The sequence below is a fragment of the Dermacentor andersoni genome, chromosome 10 (genome assembly GCF_023375885.2).
Source record: "Dermacentor andersoni chromosome 10, qqDerAnde1_hic_scaffold, whole genome shotgun sequence".
Taxonomy (NCBI): domain Eukaryota; kingdom Metazoa; phylum Arthropoda; class Arachnida; order Ixodida; family Ixodidae; genus Dermacentor; species Dermacentor andersoni.
The window spans coordinates 134,977,968-134,995,474 of record NC_092823.1 but is presented as its reverse complement, the minus strand read 5'-3'; the positions used below and the strand labels follow the sequence as shown (position 1 = coordinate 134,995,474).

At 46.0% G+C, this 17,507-nt stretch overlaps 2 protein-coding genes across 4 annotated transcripts in view; one reads left to right on the top strand and one right to left on the bottom strand.

Annotated features, from left to right (window-relative positions):
- Positions 1-17,507, bottom strand: part of LOC126545157 (uncharacterized) — a 221,138-nt gene that overhangs the window by 76,207 nt on the left and 127,424 nt on the right. For all 3 annotated transcript variants that reach the window (XM_055078266.2, XM_055078267.2, XM_050192919.3), the window contains one exon: positions 69-230. In XM_055078266.2, the coding sequence (XP_054934241.1) occupies positions 69-230 (162 nt within the window). The remainder of the gene's footprint in view (positions 1-68; positions 231-17,507) is intronic.
- Positions 12,379-17,507, top strand: part of Gpa2 (Glycoprotein hormone alpha 2) — a 103,733-nt gene continuing 98,604 nt past the window's right edge. Inside the window, exon 1 of the mRNA XM_050192935.2 lies at positions 12,379-12,741. The gene's annotated coding sequence lies outside the window, so the exon portion shown is untranslated. The remainder of the gene's footprint in view (positions 12,742-17,507) is intronic.

Here is a 17,507-nt window from a genome sequence, read left to right as displayed (position 1 = left end):
GCCGTGCTCACGTTCGAATATGTTTTTTCCTCAAAAGTAATAAAGCAAACGCAGTAAGTAAAACTTACCCGGTGGATGCTTGCCTCGGTAAGTACTTCGCCTGGCGAAAGCCAGTACGACGGCCATGGCGACCAAGATGACGACCGCCAAGGCGACGAGCCCGCAGATCGCGATGATTAAAGTCAAACTGCGACTCACTTGGATGTCGTCGGTGCTCTGACGCGACGATGCTGCGAAAAAGGAAACAGTCCATAACCATTTTCGCCGCACAATACAACACGGTGACACCCTCAAACGTCTGTCTTATTTGAGTTGCGGGATAAAAAGCCTCCGAGACGTCACCAGCGTGCTTTTTATAGATAGGCAGCACAACAACCGGCTCAGCAGATGGCAGCATAGCTCACGATAAAACAACAACAAAAAACAAACAATAAAGCAAGAGAGAGTCGGCTTTGTACAGATCACACAAATGGGGTCACAAATGGGCATGCTATGCACAGACAAAGATAAATAACAAAGAGACCACTTATACAGAAAAACGTTCATCTAAGAAACAAAATAAGTGTCTTCTAAGACATTTATTTCGACCTTATTAATGATTTATTGCGACAGAATGAAGAAAGGAAGCCTTGAAAGCGATAGAAAGGTTTAGGTTTGCAGATAAGAACGCTGGCAGGGGATGAGGCGCGTGCAACGGCGTTGCAAATGTCTCATCTCGATGGTGCGCGATAGATGTATACTGCACATGGTTCTTAATGGGGATGAGGAGCCGTATGCAGCAGCTCTAGTGCATGAGACGAGATTGAAGAAAAGCCGTTGGCGTCGGTCCGAAGAATTGCTTGCGTGAATTCCGCTCGACGTTCGTCACGTTGCACATTCAGCGGGAACGCGACAATGCATGTGCGCAGAACGCTCGTGCCGCCAGCGGCGGAAGCCAGCAGCCTGTGTACCGTGGCTGCGACAAAGCCTGTTCAAATAGGACGGAGACAAAACAGACAGGCAGTAGTGTTTCTCTCTCTCTCTCGGTCTGCTTTTGTTCTTTGTGAACGTGCCTGTCGAATGAAATGTTTGCTACACCCACGCATTTTCCATCCCGCACAAACCACTGCTCAAGATTTCGTATTCCGCGGGGCAGGCCTGGTCAGTACATCAATTCTGTGTCAAAGGCAACATCGAACTTGAACCACCTTTTCTGCTTCATGGTATCCATCCCATGTCTTCTCAAAGGAGAGATGTAAAGTTTGCGATAGCCCGTTAGGCACACAATATTTATTCGTTCTCCTACTAATCTCCCACTCTATGTAACGCCTCATCGGCCTCGAGAGTAATAAAATGAAACAAAATTATTACACCTGCCGCGTTAATTCGTGTGGTTAACTTCGCTAGAGTGATAACTGCTCCTTCATCAGCTCAGTGAATTTTCGCAACACTGTAACGCCCCGCATTCTGCGCATTTTTGTGGAAGCGCCGCGCATATACGAGTCTCACTTGGCTCACCAATACCAACGTCTCTCCCGGCGCTTTCCCACGGCCTGAACATGCGCATTAATCATTTCTCGAGAAGCGATTGCGAGGGTTATGTTGCCACAACTGAGTTAGGTGCGAACACTTCTAGAATCGACTACCCACCGGAGAGCGCCATTACAATACTTTGCCGCGACCTGTTTCTCGATATGTGGCTATACGAGCACATCACCATGAAGTGTGCATTAACACGCACACAGGCTAAGAAAAACATGCGGAAGTAGCAAAAGTAAATTGCACAGCTAGTAGGCGACATTAACTTATGTTTCATATCTCTCTAAAAAATATAGCAGTCCGCACGTTAACTGAGCAGCTATCATGACTCACGAGGGACGATTGAACTCTCCTGTTGTGTTACAGGTGCTATTATAGGTTTCTTTTAATACTCGACGGCTGCGTGTTATGGATTACGGTAAGTAGAAAAGAGTTAACAAAACAGCAACATATGACAACAAACAATAATCTTATTACATACTTTGCGCACATTTTTTATCAGTGGCACGAAAGAAGCCCCATGGGCTCTGGAAGCCTGATGGGCTCTGCTAGTGGGCTGTTCCAGGTCAGCCAAGTGGTACTGCCGACACATTAGCAATGTAGAATGAACAACAGCATGCTTTAACACTGTTCGATTTTTCTTACTGAAATGGGCGCAACAGACTTTGGGTGATCGGTGAAGAATAGGGCTGCAGGACGGTTCAAGAAAATGAAAAGAATCTTGACAAACATAAGTTGAGAGAAAATTTGCTTACATTCTGCACTCTCAGACATCTTCTTCTTCATTTCATCACAAGCGGGCCATGCACGGAACAAGCATGTGAGTATGCAAACTACATTATGTACGCTGAGAAGCCCAATCCTTGCCAAATCCTGCTCTCAATTTTTATTTTTCTACTTTCCTTACTTTTTCATTGTGCTATGTTTGTTCCCGTGATTCTTTCTACTCAGCGGGGCTCTGGAATAGGGGCGCCAGCCTTGTGAAATGGCCAGGACTCAAGACATGAAGACACCGGCCCACCGCCAATCTCTCTGAGATATAGAGCAATAAAGTTTTTCCATTCCTTTCCATTCTACACTTGCTGATGAAAGCAGCAACCATCCTTGATGATTATTTATGCCAAGTGAAGCGTTTGTGAAATTTATAGATGACACAAATGTGTGCAAAGAGTGGGGACGCTGATATGACGACAATGGCATGACGATTACTACATGGGATAACGACAACACAATGTGACGACGGCGGTGTGACGACGGCGGCGTGACGATAACTTCATGCGAATGCGAGAGTGATGCCCATGGTAGGGCGATGTTAAAATGATTACAGGGGCATAACGATGACTGTATAATGGCTACGGTGCGTCGACGATGGTTTGACGACAAAGGGATGACGAAGCTCCAAATCGTGATGACAGCGTTACAACAAAGGTATGATGACGATGGGTTGACGACAGTGCAATCGATACAACCAAATGACGAAGATGAAATGACGGCAGCATGACAACGACGGCATATTGGTATTGGAGCTCACATTGCACTTACGCGCATCACGTGCCACCGCGCGCCGCCTTATTTCCCACAGAAATTTAGGACCCGTTAAGCTTCGCCTTTAAGAGTAGAACTCAATAGCATTTCTGGTTCTTTTTATTAACGCGGTGCGCCGTTCTGTGATTGGCAGGCAAGTTTCGCTTACGGTTAACTCACGCTCTACGCCGCGGACGGCGCGCTCGCTGCGCAACGTGACCCTTAAACCTATCGCTTGCAAATCCGGTGTCTTGTTTGCACTATGTCCAATATATGAAATCGGGAAGCTTAGTTCGTACTGTATATTCGGTGTTTGCACTAGGTCCGGTAACTTTTCGAGTTCCACTATCTCCGGAATCGGCCCCCATTTTTCGGAGACGAATTCGCACGTCCTTGCGCGTGACTTTGCTCTGGCCTTGAATAAGACTAGACAAAAAATACTTCGCATTTAATGATATCTGCTTTATTTATGTTTTGTTGAACGGATTACCCTTTGATGCTAGACGCGTCACTTATGCTACAACGTAGAAGAAAATGGGAAAGAATGTGAGGCACAATACAGATTAACAATCTTTCTTTCTTGCTTTCTAGATTCTTTCTGGCCGTCCATTGACAGAAAACTATCATCTTCAACGGATCATACCCCCGTAAGCACTAAGCACTCGCACCTCCGTAAGCAAGCGAAAAATTCAACGGCTCATAGTCCCGTAAGGCAAAGGCTACAAGCGCTCAGCAAAGTGAAGCGAACAGTGCTTACATTCTTTGGAATCACGCATACAACATACAGAACGGCATGTCGAAAACTATCATCATAAATGGCTCATACCCCCGTAAGCAAGCAAAAAAAAAAAATCCAATGGCTCGTACCCAAGTAAGGCAAGGCTACAAGCACTCAGCAAAGTGAAGCTGAACCAAAGTGGCGTGTCACGTCCCTAGCCTCTCGTAAATAATATTACCAGCTTAGCAACTGACTTCAATGTTGTTGCAGCACCGCTATGGGTGGCGACGTGCTTTCAAAATTAGCATTACTCCAATTTCTATGATTACTCTAAAATAGCACTACTACCATTACTCTAAAGCCATAAAACATTGCATACCCCGCTCAACAGTTGTAGTGGTGGTTTTCGACAGCTTCGCTGGACATGCACTTTCGCAGAGCCGGGATGGGAGGCCTTTTTTTTTTGCGTTGGGCTACGTTATGGTGGATATCTTTACAACATTGCCCTTACTGCTCGATTTAGCGGACGCAAATTTCGCTTATCATAACACTAAATCCACCACGGCGGGGTTCGCAGAAACCGTTTGATTATTAAGCGACGGAGTTTTTTTATGTAGTGCGTGTTATGTTTTTTATATTTACACGTATGCGTTTCGTTTACAGGGTTCTAGCTTGTTCTAAAGAAATTATTTTTTTTTCTAACGAAAGTGACTGCCCGCTAGGGGGCTCAGCAGTGCTGACGCATTTCGCATGGGCTCCTGCATTTTTGGGCAATTTTCCGGATACCTGCTTTTATTCATTGAAAACTGTGGCATCGACGGAATTGGCACGGTAGTGGTACCCGAGAATATCAAGTTTATGAGCGGTGCGTGGAATTAGCGTCATCTTTTGCCGTTTGAAGGTTTCACGCCACGCTGACGGAGCTAACCCTACAAGACTAAGCGGCCAGCCGAACGCGCGTGACCCGTGTCCCGTGGCTCCTGAGCGCTCGTGAACCGCCGCTCGCTCTCTTCGAGAGCGACTCGGCACTGCTGCGGAGTACCAGTGACTGACGCATCCGACGCAGCAAGAACTGCACGAGTACTGAACGAGGAAAACAACAGCATTGAAATGCAAATGGAGACGATAAAAGAGCAGCAACAACCGGAAGCGGAGTGGACGTATGACGAGAGCAGCGGCAAAGCCATAAATATCCAGGAAAAATGGCACACATGAGAGAGGAGAGGCAAGAAGACTCAGGGTGCATATAAAACCCACAGCCCATGAAGCAGACTAACTACGAACGCAGCAAGCCGCAGCAACAATACCTATTGCGGGAAACATGCCACATTATAGAAAACCGAGACTTCCGCCTTTGCCAGTGGACGACAGGAAGATCATCTACAGACCTAAGGCGGGATTACAACTCTCCAAATGGACATTGGTGGCAGTGACACATGCCATCGGCCGAGCTAGCAAGTTGCCCCAAAAATACTTCTGTGATAACATCCCCATTCAAGGGCAACATGTCGAGAATATAATAATCGCAAGTACACCAAACAAAGACATAGCGTACAACATGCTCCTCAAGATTACCAGCATCCAGCTTGGAGGGTCCATTTACGAAGTTAAAGCACATGTCAGGACACCAGAGGGCATCAGCAAAGGCGTAATCTACAACATCCCGCCAGGTACGAGCGAATAACTATTTCAAGGGCTAACGGTATCTGCAAGATACACGGTTCTCGCAGCACGCATGCTGGGAAGATCGTCAATAGCACTCATCTACTTCAATGGACCACACGTCTCATACAATATCATATATAAATGCTGTGACCAGTGGCGTAGCTAGGTTGTCTGGCACCCGGGGCCCGTAGGTCTTCTGTCACCCCCCCCCCCCCCGAGGGTGTAGCCGGCGGAAAGAGGGGTGTCTTCAGACGTATATGACACCTCCCCCCCCACTGGCCCCTTGCACCCTGGGCCCACGGCCCCCCCGGCCCCCCCCGGCCCCCCCCGGCCCCCCCGGCCCCCCCTGTTGTTACGCCACTGGCTGTGACTACCGCTGCAAACCATACGCGAAATCCGTGCAATACTGCAGAACCTGCGGAGAGCTAGGGCACCGACAAGATATCTGCCCGAAACCCCTTATCAACTTCTGCTACATATGCGGGATGGAAAATCAACCGGAAGACCATGACTGCCAACCCAGTTGTAAAATCTGTCAACAACCCCATGATACAGTAGGAAAGGGTTGCCGACATAAACTGAAACCAAATCCACCACCGTACAAGATCAGACTGCAATGGGAAAACAAGATTCAAGAGCAGCAATGCAGATGGAACTCAAATTCATACTCAGACTTCCCGGCACTATCCGTATCAAGCAGTACCTCACTACGCAGTCCACGCAGATCCATAAGTAACTCCAAATCAACAGGCGGTCAAGCAAACTAAGGACCCCGGTCAAGATCACGTTCTGGATCCCGTACACGTAACTCACTAAAGCGAGTCACGTATGCAGACGCTGCAGGAGGAAACAGACGAGCACAAGAACCCACGGAAACCGAACGAGATCTGCGAGCACAACTCCAAAATCAGCAAGCCCTCATTGACAAGCTCATACAAAGGTGCAAAGAACAAACTACCGCTAATCAAGCCTCGAAACCTCAAGGAATGCCAAGCATCCCACTGCCCCTTACGGAAGAACGAATCAAGGAAATTGTAACAATGGAGGTGCGGAAACAGATACAGGAGGCCATGACCACTTTTGCAAAGGAGATAACACAACAGCTCCAGCAACACACCACAGCTCAGCTGTCCCCTATCCATGCTACCCTCCAAGACCTCAGCAACTTCATGTCCTATGTGAAGCAGAACCATGTAATGAAAGCCACAGTAGAAAAGCTACTCAACAAAACCGACACGGCTCGCAAGAAAGCACGTAAAGACCTCCACAATGCATCCAGACCGGAATCCATGGCCCGGGGCGAGAACAACGATATCGACCAAGATGGCGAGTAATACCAAGAGGAGATTACCACAACTCCCAATGAAGCTGTGGCAATGAAACTGTCGTTCTATCCGAACCAAAAGAACAAACCTCTAGGAACTGACCAAACTGGAACAACCAGATATCATCGCTATCCAAGAAACTTATCACAGTAATCTGCGCATACAGGGATATGATACACTCACCGGATCTCAGAGAACAGCCATTCTGACGAAGAAAAATCTCACCATGCAAGCTCACACAATCCAAGGAACAACCGTGGAACACACCCTAGTGGAAGTGCTACCTGAGAAGAAGACATAGCAAAGACTGTACATCCTATGCTTATATAGTCCCCCAGGGGATCCGTTATCCGACTTTGTATTATTCATCACGCAAGCCAGAAGACTATCTAAAGGCCATAAACTCGTAATAATGGGAGATTTTAATGCCCCCCCCCCACAGCATGGGGTTACGAGCACACGGCCAAGAAAGGAGCGCGAGTGCACCGATTCGGCACAACAGAATGACCTCACCCTCTGGAATGGTCCTAAACTAACGACTCGAATAGGCAACAGTGTGTCCGAGGATACAAATCCCGACCTCACCTTTACGATAGGAATATCCAAGGCTGAATGGACCCGATTGGAAGAAAATCTCAGAGCAACCACTACATCCGTCAGCTTGAAATCCTGCACCATAAGAAGCCGAGCAGAACCGTAATGGCAAGGCTGACGGACTGGAAGGCCTTTAGAGAACATGACAACGAAGAAAACATCGAAAATATTGAAGAGTGGCTCACCGAAATGGTGAAGACGGCGGAGAAGCAAACTAAAGTCATCCAACTTACAATGGACACGCCGGCCGTACACTCTCACCTCCTACATCTTTGGGATGCCAGAAGAGGATTGCTGAGGCACTGGAAAAAGATGAAACTTAACCGCAAACTACAGAAACGGATCGCTCACATAACAAAGCAAGCAGAAGAATACGGAGATCAACTCAGTAGTCAGAACTGGCATCAGCTGTGCGACCAACTTCAAGGCACACTCAGCACGAAGACCTGGCATGTACTGCGAGCCCTTCTAGCTACTACCAAAACCAAAACCATACAAAGACATGACCTCAAGAAAATCATTCACTGCCATCCAGGAACTGAGAAACAAATTGCGGAAGAAATCAAGCGTAAATTTGTCGGAGACAATGCCCCCGAGGTTACCGATCCCCGACCGTACAAAGGCGAACCAAACCTCACCCCCGACAGCCCTTTCACGCTTCCTGAACTCCACGCCGCCCTTGCCAAATTGACCTGTAACACATCTCCAGGAAAGGACAAGGTGACCAACAAGATCCTACGAAACCTCCCAGACATGGCCCTAAATGGACTCCTCGACTACATGCATAACTGCTGGGAAAAAGGGGAGCTCCCGGCAGAATCGAAGCACGCAAAAGTCATTATGATCCCAAAGCACAACAAGCCACTACAAATCAGCAATCTACGGCCCATCTCCCTTACTTCCTGCGCTAGAAAGCTTCTCGAACACATGGTTCACGATCGCCTCACGATATACCTCGAAGACTCAGGACTCATGCCTGATGCAATGCTTGGCTTCCGACAGCTCCTCTCAGCACAAAATATACTACTACAGCTCAAGGAAGACCTCTTGGACTATCTAGAAAGCCACAAAAAGTTCTCAATTTTAGCAATAGATGTAAAAAGGAGCCTTCGATAATGTGAAGCATGAAGCAATACTCCAGAATCTCCAAGATACAAACTGCGGAATCCGGACTTACCAATACGTACACGACTTTCTCAAAGATCGCACGGCTACAGTGGGTATCAGCAATACACGAAGCGACAAGTTCGAAATGCCCAACAAAGGAACTCCACAAGGGTCAGTCATTCCACCTTTGCTGTTCAATCTCGCCATGATTAAGCTGACGCAACAACTCGATGGCATCGAAGGTTTAAGCCATGCAATATACGCCGACGATATAACGTTATGGACAAAGGCGTCCACAACCGGCCAACAGCAAACTACCCTCTAGCAGGCAATCGATCAGATAGAACAGTACCCCTTAAGATACAGTCTCCAGTGCACCCCTGAAAAACCAGAGCTACTTATACTCAAGGCAAGGACCCGGGGAAGGCCACCAGCCTATGTCCCCCCAGGTCCCAACGTCAAACTCGATGGAATCGATATCCCTCAAGTTGGCGCCCTCCGCGTCCTTGGCCCCCCAATACATAAAGTCGGTTATGGAGCAGCTACACTTCCGAAACTTCAGAAGACCCTAACAGAAGTAACTCATCTCATTCGGCGTATAACCACCCAAAGAACAGGACTTAAAGAGCAAGAAACCGTCCAATTAATCCAAGCACTCCTTATAAGCCGGATCACATATGGCACCCCGTATCTACTCCTCAAGAAAGCTGAAATTGAAAAACTCAACGTCATCATCAGAAAAGCAATCAAGAGCGCAGTAGGACTTCCCAGTACGACCTCAACCACGACACTCCTCAAACTTTGCCTCCAAAACATCTGGGAAGAAATGAGTGAAGCGCACAGAGCCAGCCAGCTGGAACGCCTTAAGCTGACTCAAACAGGCAGAACAGTACTTAGCAAACTCGCATACAACGAAAACTTCATAGCAGACTCAAGTAAAACTCTTGCTTGGGCTAGTTGGTTCATGCTTGAATGAGTAAAAGCAAGGAATCCTGTCGACAAGGTCCTGTCGTTTATGTCCTTCTTCAGTCCTTGTCTTTTGCGCCTTGCCTTTACTCATTCATAGCAGACTCAGACGCGAAAGCCAGATTGCCGTCCACTTCTTCGTGACTCTATCTCAGTCGCTCTAATACATCGCGACATGCGTGTAACATACCACAAGGACAGGAGACAAGCAAGAGTTAGAGCGCTTAGCAAGAAATACTCAAAGAACCCCAACACGACATATACAGATGCGGCAAAATGCCCAGGTAGAAGAGCATACGCAATTACCGTGACCAACAACCAAGAGAATGAGCTAGCCGCTGCCACCATACCGGCCAGAAATCCAGAAACGGCGGAGGAAGTGGCCATCGTCCTCGGTATCGCCACATGCAAAGACACAGCAATCATGTTGAGCGACTCGCAAAGAGCATGTATAGCCTACGAAAAGGCCGAATTTCTGCCGCAGCAGGGAAGATTCTAAAAGAAATAACAAGATGCCAAAAACTACCCGAAACTTACGTGGCATGGACCCCAGGGCACGAACACCTGGCAGGAAACGAAGCAGCACATGCTGTCGCCCGAGAGCATACCAGCCGGGATTTCCTGCTGCGTGGTCTCCGGAAACCGACGAGGGTGGAGGAAATTCCCATCAACTACGCCGTAATATTGCAACATTACCGACTGGAAAGAAGACAATATCCTCTACCACATCCAAAATTAAGCAAGCAAGAAGCCACCACCCTCCGCAGACTACAAACGAATACGTATATCCATGGAATTATCATGCACCGGATGCACCCCTCCAAATTCTCATACCTATGCCGATATTGTGATGTACCAGACACCCTCCAACGCATGGTGTTGGTGTGCCCACACCACGAGAAAAATATTCAAGATAATGCCTCAGAACCACTAAAGGCGATCGAAGAAACGTGGGAGGCAATGTTAAAGGCACAGAGCCTGGAAGATCAGCGAAGTCTGGTGGACCGGGCCCAGGTTCCAGCATTAGCCAACGGCTTCCTGGACTAAAAGAGCCGTCCACCTAGGGCGAAGAAAGAAAACTTTCTCGCTGTTTCTTACACTAAACATTCCTTCCTCCTCCTCCTAAGAAAGTTCGCAAGGCGTATCCACTTCGAAGGAATTACCAAGACTACACCAGTTTCGAGATAATTTTCAATATGTCAGACGTAATGCATTGGCGTAACAGTTACTTTTGTGCTTTAATGCAAGAGAACAGCGCTTCCCTTAAAAAGTAAGTGGAACAATAGTGCCTTTTTACCGCATGTTTGACGCCGCATATCTCGAAATCGGCGCCATCTTCAGAATTCTTTCCAAGTCGCTATGCCTTTCATACTCACTAGCTACAACTGGTAAATTGCAATATGTGCTCTGAAATAATTAGTAAAAATATTAATTCGTGATATTTTGGTCATTAGTACATTCCGCATTTGATTTATCGTGGGAAATGTCCGCCTGATTGAATAATTTGGATCAAGAGATAAAATTGCGCTATCTGCCACAGGCGACTTCTAAAATTTTGTACAGCTAAAAAGAAGGGCACCCTGTATGTGGGCTCCCAACAGTAGCCAACGATGTCTTAAGAAATACATATAGCTTTATAGTAAATAAACTAGTACAAAATAAGAAAAACTGAGGAGAAGCAGCAGTAGGACAGATGAAATATGTGATAAGCATATAATTCTTTTTAGAAATTTCTCCTTCTCCTACAGAGCTGAGAAAGAACACCATTTGGCCATTGGCCATTTAAACCATGCGTACCAAATAACTACATAATTTTTTCCCACCCTAAGAAGCTCTTTGTTGAAATAACGATCACCTAATGCGCTTGAAAGTGTTTGTAGCTTTAGAATTTTGGCAATGTTAATAACATGAACTGCCAAACTTACAGCTTGTGTGACGACTATGGTTATTGGAAATACTGAAGACTGAAAATGTGCGAAAACATGCAGGGAGCCGAAACAAATACACGCATTACCAGCACTGTCCTGTTTGTGCTTGTATACGCGTTTGTTTATGTGATTCTGTGCGTGTGTTCTTACTGCCTGCGTCTTTTCGCAGTGTTTAGCTTCAGTCAAGTGGCACAGGGTCGCTCAAACTGGAGTATTTCTTCGAAACAATTCTTGGAGCTTAGCTCTATTCGGACCCTCCGCAGCCCCTCTTCAACACACGTGTCACGCACATTTCTGGATGTACTTATTGCATGTCATCAGCAACAGAAGAACATGGTTTTCCAGTGCTACGCACCACTTGGCTGCAGAGTATATAGCACTCCATCTAGCGCCTTCACGCGGTCTGCACAAGGCTTCATGTGTTCAGCGCAAGTCAGTGACGGCCTAGACAAGCACAAGAAAGCCATGTGAATTACACTGCTGCCCAAGTCGAAAATAATTTTATAGACGCACAGCCAATTACGTTCGCTCTCTTTCTTGACGTAACGTTGTAGGCGAACTTCCTTCAATACTGTCGTCTCTCGTGAACTACGTTTTAGAGCACGAAAACAGAGCAAGTGCGGTTTTGTGGGTGGAACTTGCACTGAATTCTTGTCACCTAACGCAGTGCAATATTTCTTGCGGTTGTAGGCTTAACCACCGGTGTGAACTTCGCGCTTAAGGACAGCCTAATGAAAGCATTCAGCGCGCAAGCGCGACCTGGTGACAAATTCACTAAAGAAAGTACCTCTCTAACTGCTGGTGGCAGCTAGCGACAGCTAGCGACATCTGTTTTCCCTGGGTACAAGCTACAGATGAAAGGAGTCATGGATTGATCGTATAAGACGAAGCAGCATCTCTTTTCAACCGCTTGCGATGTGGCGCCATCTGCCGCCGACTCTTTCAAAGGTGACAGTTTGAACCTCCTTTCCCAATAGAAGCTAGAAAGAGCGAAAGAAGAAAAAGTAAGACTCGCAAAAACTGCCACTGGTTGGAGCGGGCGTAAACTATCGCCGAACGTTTGACCGAACGCAGAGTCGCAGATCCGGCGCGTGACTCTACGACGTGAGACAGGGCTCGTTCGACGCAATCGCTGAATTGCGACGTTTAAGCGAAAATTTCCCAGGCCTGACTGCATTAATAAACTCTCGTAAACTGTGCGACCGAGTTACATACCGCATGGCGTTTTAAGTGTTGCTCCCATAGTTTTATTGGGTTAGGTAAAAGTGGTAGCGAGAAAAGTTTACTCTAGAAATAAAATTAGCTGTTGGCTGTTACGGCTGCCGTTGTAGGAAGCGAAAGGCCTGCGAAACTTCCTGACTGCCCGATCCAGAGACTTCGACGAGAGCGACGCACTGTGAGTACTTAAGGTTATACTTGCTGTATGTTTTCAACGATGTGCTCGAACATTATTGCTGCATGCGCACTTATATTTTCGCAGTTTGCTCGCTCTTATAGAAAGGAAGTGAGTGAGGACCTTCAAGAAAAAAAAAGGGAAGTTGGGGATACTATAGAAAGAACATAGCGGAATTACTCTCGATCCCGCCGGGCTTGTATGGCGTGGGATTGGGGATATATGCCAGTTTTTTGTTTTGTTTTATGCATGATTTGTCGTAGTTATGCAACAAGGGTATCTCTTAAAATATTTGTGATGCTGCTTTCAAAATCTTCAAACTGTTGTAAACTTTTAGGAATACATCACTTGCCCATTCATGGGATGGCACCCAGTGAAGACTCAAGTATATAGTGCAAATATTTTGAGACTGAACGTCAGTATGCGTTCCCATACGACGCGCACGTGACTAACCATTCCGACAAAACGTACCACATTAGAGCAAAATTTGCCATTGGACAACTAAGTTCATTTCTGCGTTTCACATGCGTTAGACGAGGGAAGCCGCAGCTGGCGACATGCTAAAACATCGTCGTAGAGGAACTTCCCGAACTGTCGAGAACTGATATGCTTGGAATAAACTGTGTGGTACAGCGAAAGCAGGGCAGGGGACAAAGGAAAGAACGAGGACAAGCTTGTGTCCTGTGTCCCCTGTCCCGCTTCGCTCTGTACCACACAGAGTAAAATGGAAAACCAACTAGCTCAAACCATCACCCTTCTATGCTTGGAATAAGTAAGCGCTTGGGGTGAGGAGGCAGGTGGGTAAATTCCACGGTGAGTGTGCGATTTGGCTAATAATGTGTGCTACCTAGAAAAATTTGTTACGCTTCCTCTTTACTAAGCAGCATCTCTGGCATGAAAATAAGGGTGATCTCACTTTTACACAAACAAAAAGTGAGACGCGCATATGAAAAAGAAAATCAAAAAGTGCAGAAAGTGGCCCATACAAAGGATTGAGAGAGAGAGAGGGAGGTGTCAAAGCCTAGGAACTGCGGGAAGGTCGATAATTCTGATTAATGTCGCGTAGCCCTCGTTTTTGTTTAGTTGGGTCCCATCGGCTTTAACAGGTCGAGTTTCCTCATCAGAAAAAAAAAAAAAAGATGACGAGCGTGCTTTCAAAGAAGAGCCACTGAAGCTGACAAATGGACAAGTATTAACTAAACATTTATTTTCAGAAACATTGGGCATAGACGACAAATCAAATAAGGTTTTGGCATCACTCACGTTGCCTCTTGTTAGAGCGCACAATGGGATTAATTAATTATGTCAAGCTAGCGCTAATAAATTGATGAACCGCCAGGACACCGTAAAAAGAGGGCAGGAGCAGTGGCGTAGCCAGAAATTTCGTTCGGGGGGGGCTCATGTTGCAGTTCGGCCTCCTCCTTAAGAGGAAGCTTTAGCACGAGTGCTGCCATTTAAATACATGTAGAAGGGTAATTCGTTTTCCCTCGCAACAACTGCACCAAATTTGACGATGTTTGTTGAATTTAAAAGAAAAACTTAAATACTAGTGACTCTTGGTTTCGAATTTTCAGTAAACGGAACTATCAAGTTTAAAACTCCGTAGCTCAACAATGAAAAATGATAGCACAATTCTGTGAATTGCATCTAATAGTACATCTACAGCGGACAAAATAGCTATGTTAAACATGAATCTAAAAAAATTAGTATTATGGAAATACGGCTTTTGCAGAACCCTTGTACGCAACGTAACCAATTCACGCAAGATACAAATTGACACACCAAATTTGTCCGCATTGACTTTCCTAATAGTTGCCGTTTACAGAACCGAGATATCTGTTCTTGGTACATAGCTATTATTTTGTAAACGTCGTGCTTTATTTTTTCGAAATTTCAAATTTTTCAAACTATTTTATACAAAATTCAGGCCATAAATCGAAATTCCGTTTCCAACAGACACTATAATTTACCTTCTCCCTCAAATGCAACAACTTTCATTAAAAGCGATTAGCAGGATTATCTCAGAAAAGCGTTTCTACGTTTTACATGTATTTGAATCGCGTCGGATTGGGCCCCAGCTAAAGCTTCCTCTTAAACAATTTGTCGAGGGATCAAATACATGAATAATAACTGCATAACCATTGTCAAAAATGCTGTAAACAAATTCTTGAACGCTACGCACTGTCCAAACAAGTAAAATGTGTATTTTTTCATAAAAGAATATTCTCGTAAGTGCTAAAAATCGTGCCCAAAGTGACTGATATCAATGATTCCATGTTGTTGTCAATTTAATAAGTAAAGAAAATATCGCACGAACTTTAGAACTATGTCAGTTCGAAACCAGGAAAGCAGCGCATGCCGCTGATATGAAAAATGAAACGGCTATGAAATGAACAAGTTGAGGACAAATATGTTAATTAAACTTAATCATTCAAGAACCGTGTTTACATTCTTGTATATATGCAATGTCATTTGTTCCAATGTATTACGCAGGAGCAGCTGTCACCGGTTGTGAATCGTGAGTAATTGCACCGAAATCATAGTCGCAACAGAGAGCACGTATATAAAGCAGGAGTTCTGAAAGCTATACGAGGGCGAGTCAAATGAGTGTGAGCCAATGCGAATATATGACAAACGGGGTACTTTATTAAAAAGTAGTCTTCATGAGAAATTAGACATTTGCCCCATCGACTAACGAGTCGCGTGATTCCCGTCTGATGAAACTCCTTAGGTTACTGCTTCAAAAAGTCTGTAACTGACTATTTCACGTCACCGTCCGGCACGAATCTAGTTCCGTTGAGCTGTTTTTCGGTTGCCCCAAAATGTGGAAGCCGCAAGGGGACAGGTCTGAGCTGTATGGCGGATGTTGCAGGGTTTCCCACTTGAACTTTGCCAGTTTTGTATTAACCATATCAGCGACGTGGGGACGGGCATTGTCGTGGAACAAGATGACCCAATTCGTCAATTTTCCACGTAGTTTGTTCTTGATTGCGACACGCAGTGGTTCCGGCGTTTCAGAATATCGGAAAGAATTGATGGTCTCTCAAGATTGAGCAAATTCTATCAGTAATGGCCCCTCACGATCGAAAAAGAAGTCAACACCACCTTTCCGGCGAAAATGATGGCCTTTGCGTTCTTTGGCCGTGGTAAATTCGAATGTTTCCAGTGTAAGCTTTGCCGTCGTGTTTCAGACTCGTAGTAGTGGCACCATGGTTCGTCCCCGATCACAACAGCAAACAAGAAATCGTCATCCTCATTGTGATACCAGAGCAGATTAGTCAAAGCAGCGCCAAACTTCCACGTCTTCTGGCGGTGGATCAAAATCTTGGGCATCCATTGCGCACACAAGAGCCGATAACCGAGGTGCTCATGAATTATGGCGTGAACCGAACCGTGACTGATTTTCACACAGTCTGCCAGTTCAGCGATGCTTATCCTTCATTCTTGTTTCATCAGCTCATCAACCTTTGAAATTGTGTGGGGGGTGATTGCACGATGGCTTTGGCCCAGTCTTGGAATGTCTTTGCAACTTTCCCATTCTTCTTTGAACCGTTTGCTCCCACGCTTTACAGTGGCCAATGAAATGCAATGTTCAACGTACACGGCAGCCATACGGCAATTAATTTCTTTTTGGGAAACACCTTTAGCTGTTAAAAACTTCGCGACACCACGCTGTTCAGCTTTTGTGGTGTCCATTATGTTAGGCAACTATGTTCAACCCAGTGTATGAGACCATTAAAGAACATTTATCCTCACACATGCGTACCACTTTTGTAAATGAGAGATGCCACTCTGTTACGCGCATGCCTCGCAGATAATGAACCGAACCATTATTGCGACTCGCACTCATGCATTAGAAATGCGAAGATACAATGGGATATACAAATGCCAAGATAGAGCTTAATAAAGGGCAAAAAGTGTGACTGGAAACAAAGTTCACTGGACTTATACACGAAACCTCGTAACAAGATATTTAAATATACGTATAAGTCTCTATTAACTCTACGTATCTAAGATAAAGTCGCTGTATATAATGCGTCAAACAAGGCAAATAAACATGTTGCGCGATCACAGATTCACAGAATCCTAGATTCCGCCCCAATTCCATCCACTCACCCCGATGTATCGCACGCGATGGAAGCCGGCGCGCTTGCTCCCCCGCTTTTCTCCTTTGCGCACACACGACTGAGCCACCATCGTCGGCTCAGCCATTCCACACCCCCCCCCCCCCCTCTACGCTTTCACTCGCACATACAGCACGCGGCACGCGGTCACGATTTTGATCACCCTTGGACTTTATACGAAACATGAGGGCGACGGCGACGGCAGGAATGCGCCTTGAGTGTCCATATATTTACTATCGCAATAATATAATAAGAGTATCTGGCAACTGAAGCGTCCCGTGACTCATTACTTTCCACAAAAGAAGTAACAAAATCGAACTTTCACCATGCGACAATTCGCTGCGCCGCAACAATGTATTTTCTTTTTTCCTTCTGTGGGGCGGGGGCACCGAAAGGAAAAAACGCATAGGAAAGTATCTTGGCCACAATCGAATGCCTACTTTGGGCACCTAATTTAGCTGCGGAAGGAATATCGAAGAAAATATGAGACGCTTGGTCCACTGAGAACCAACCATACGCATACTGCTCGGTATCCTACACCGGTGAGACAAGTCTTTCAGGACAAGTTCTGCAAAAGCGAACGCGGTGCAATCCGTCGAGTCCCCACAGTGATGGCGGCGAGCGACCGTTATTTCTTTTTCTCTT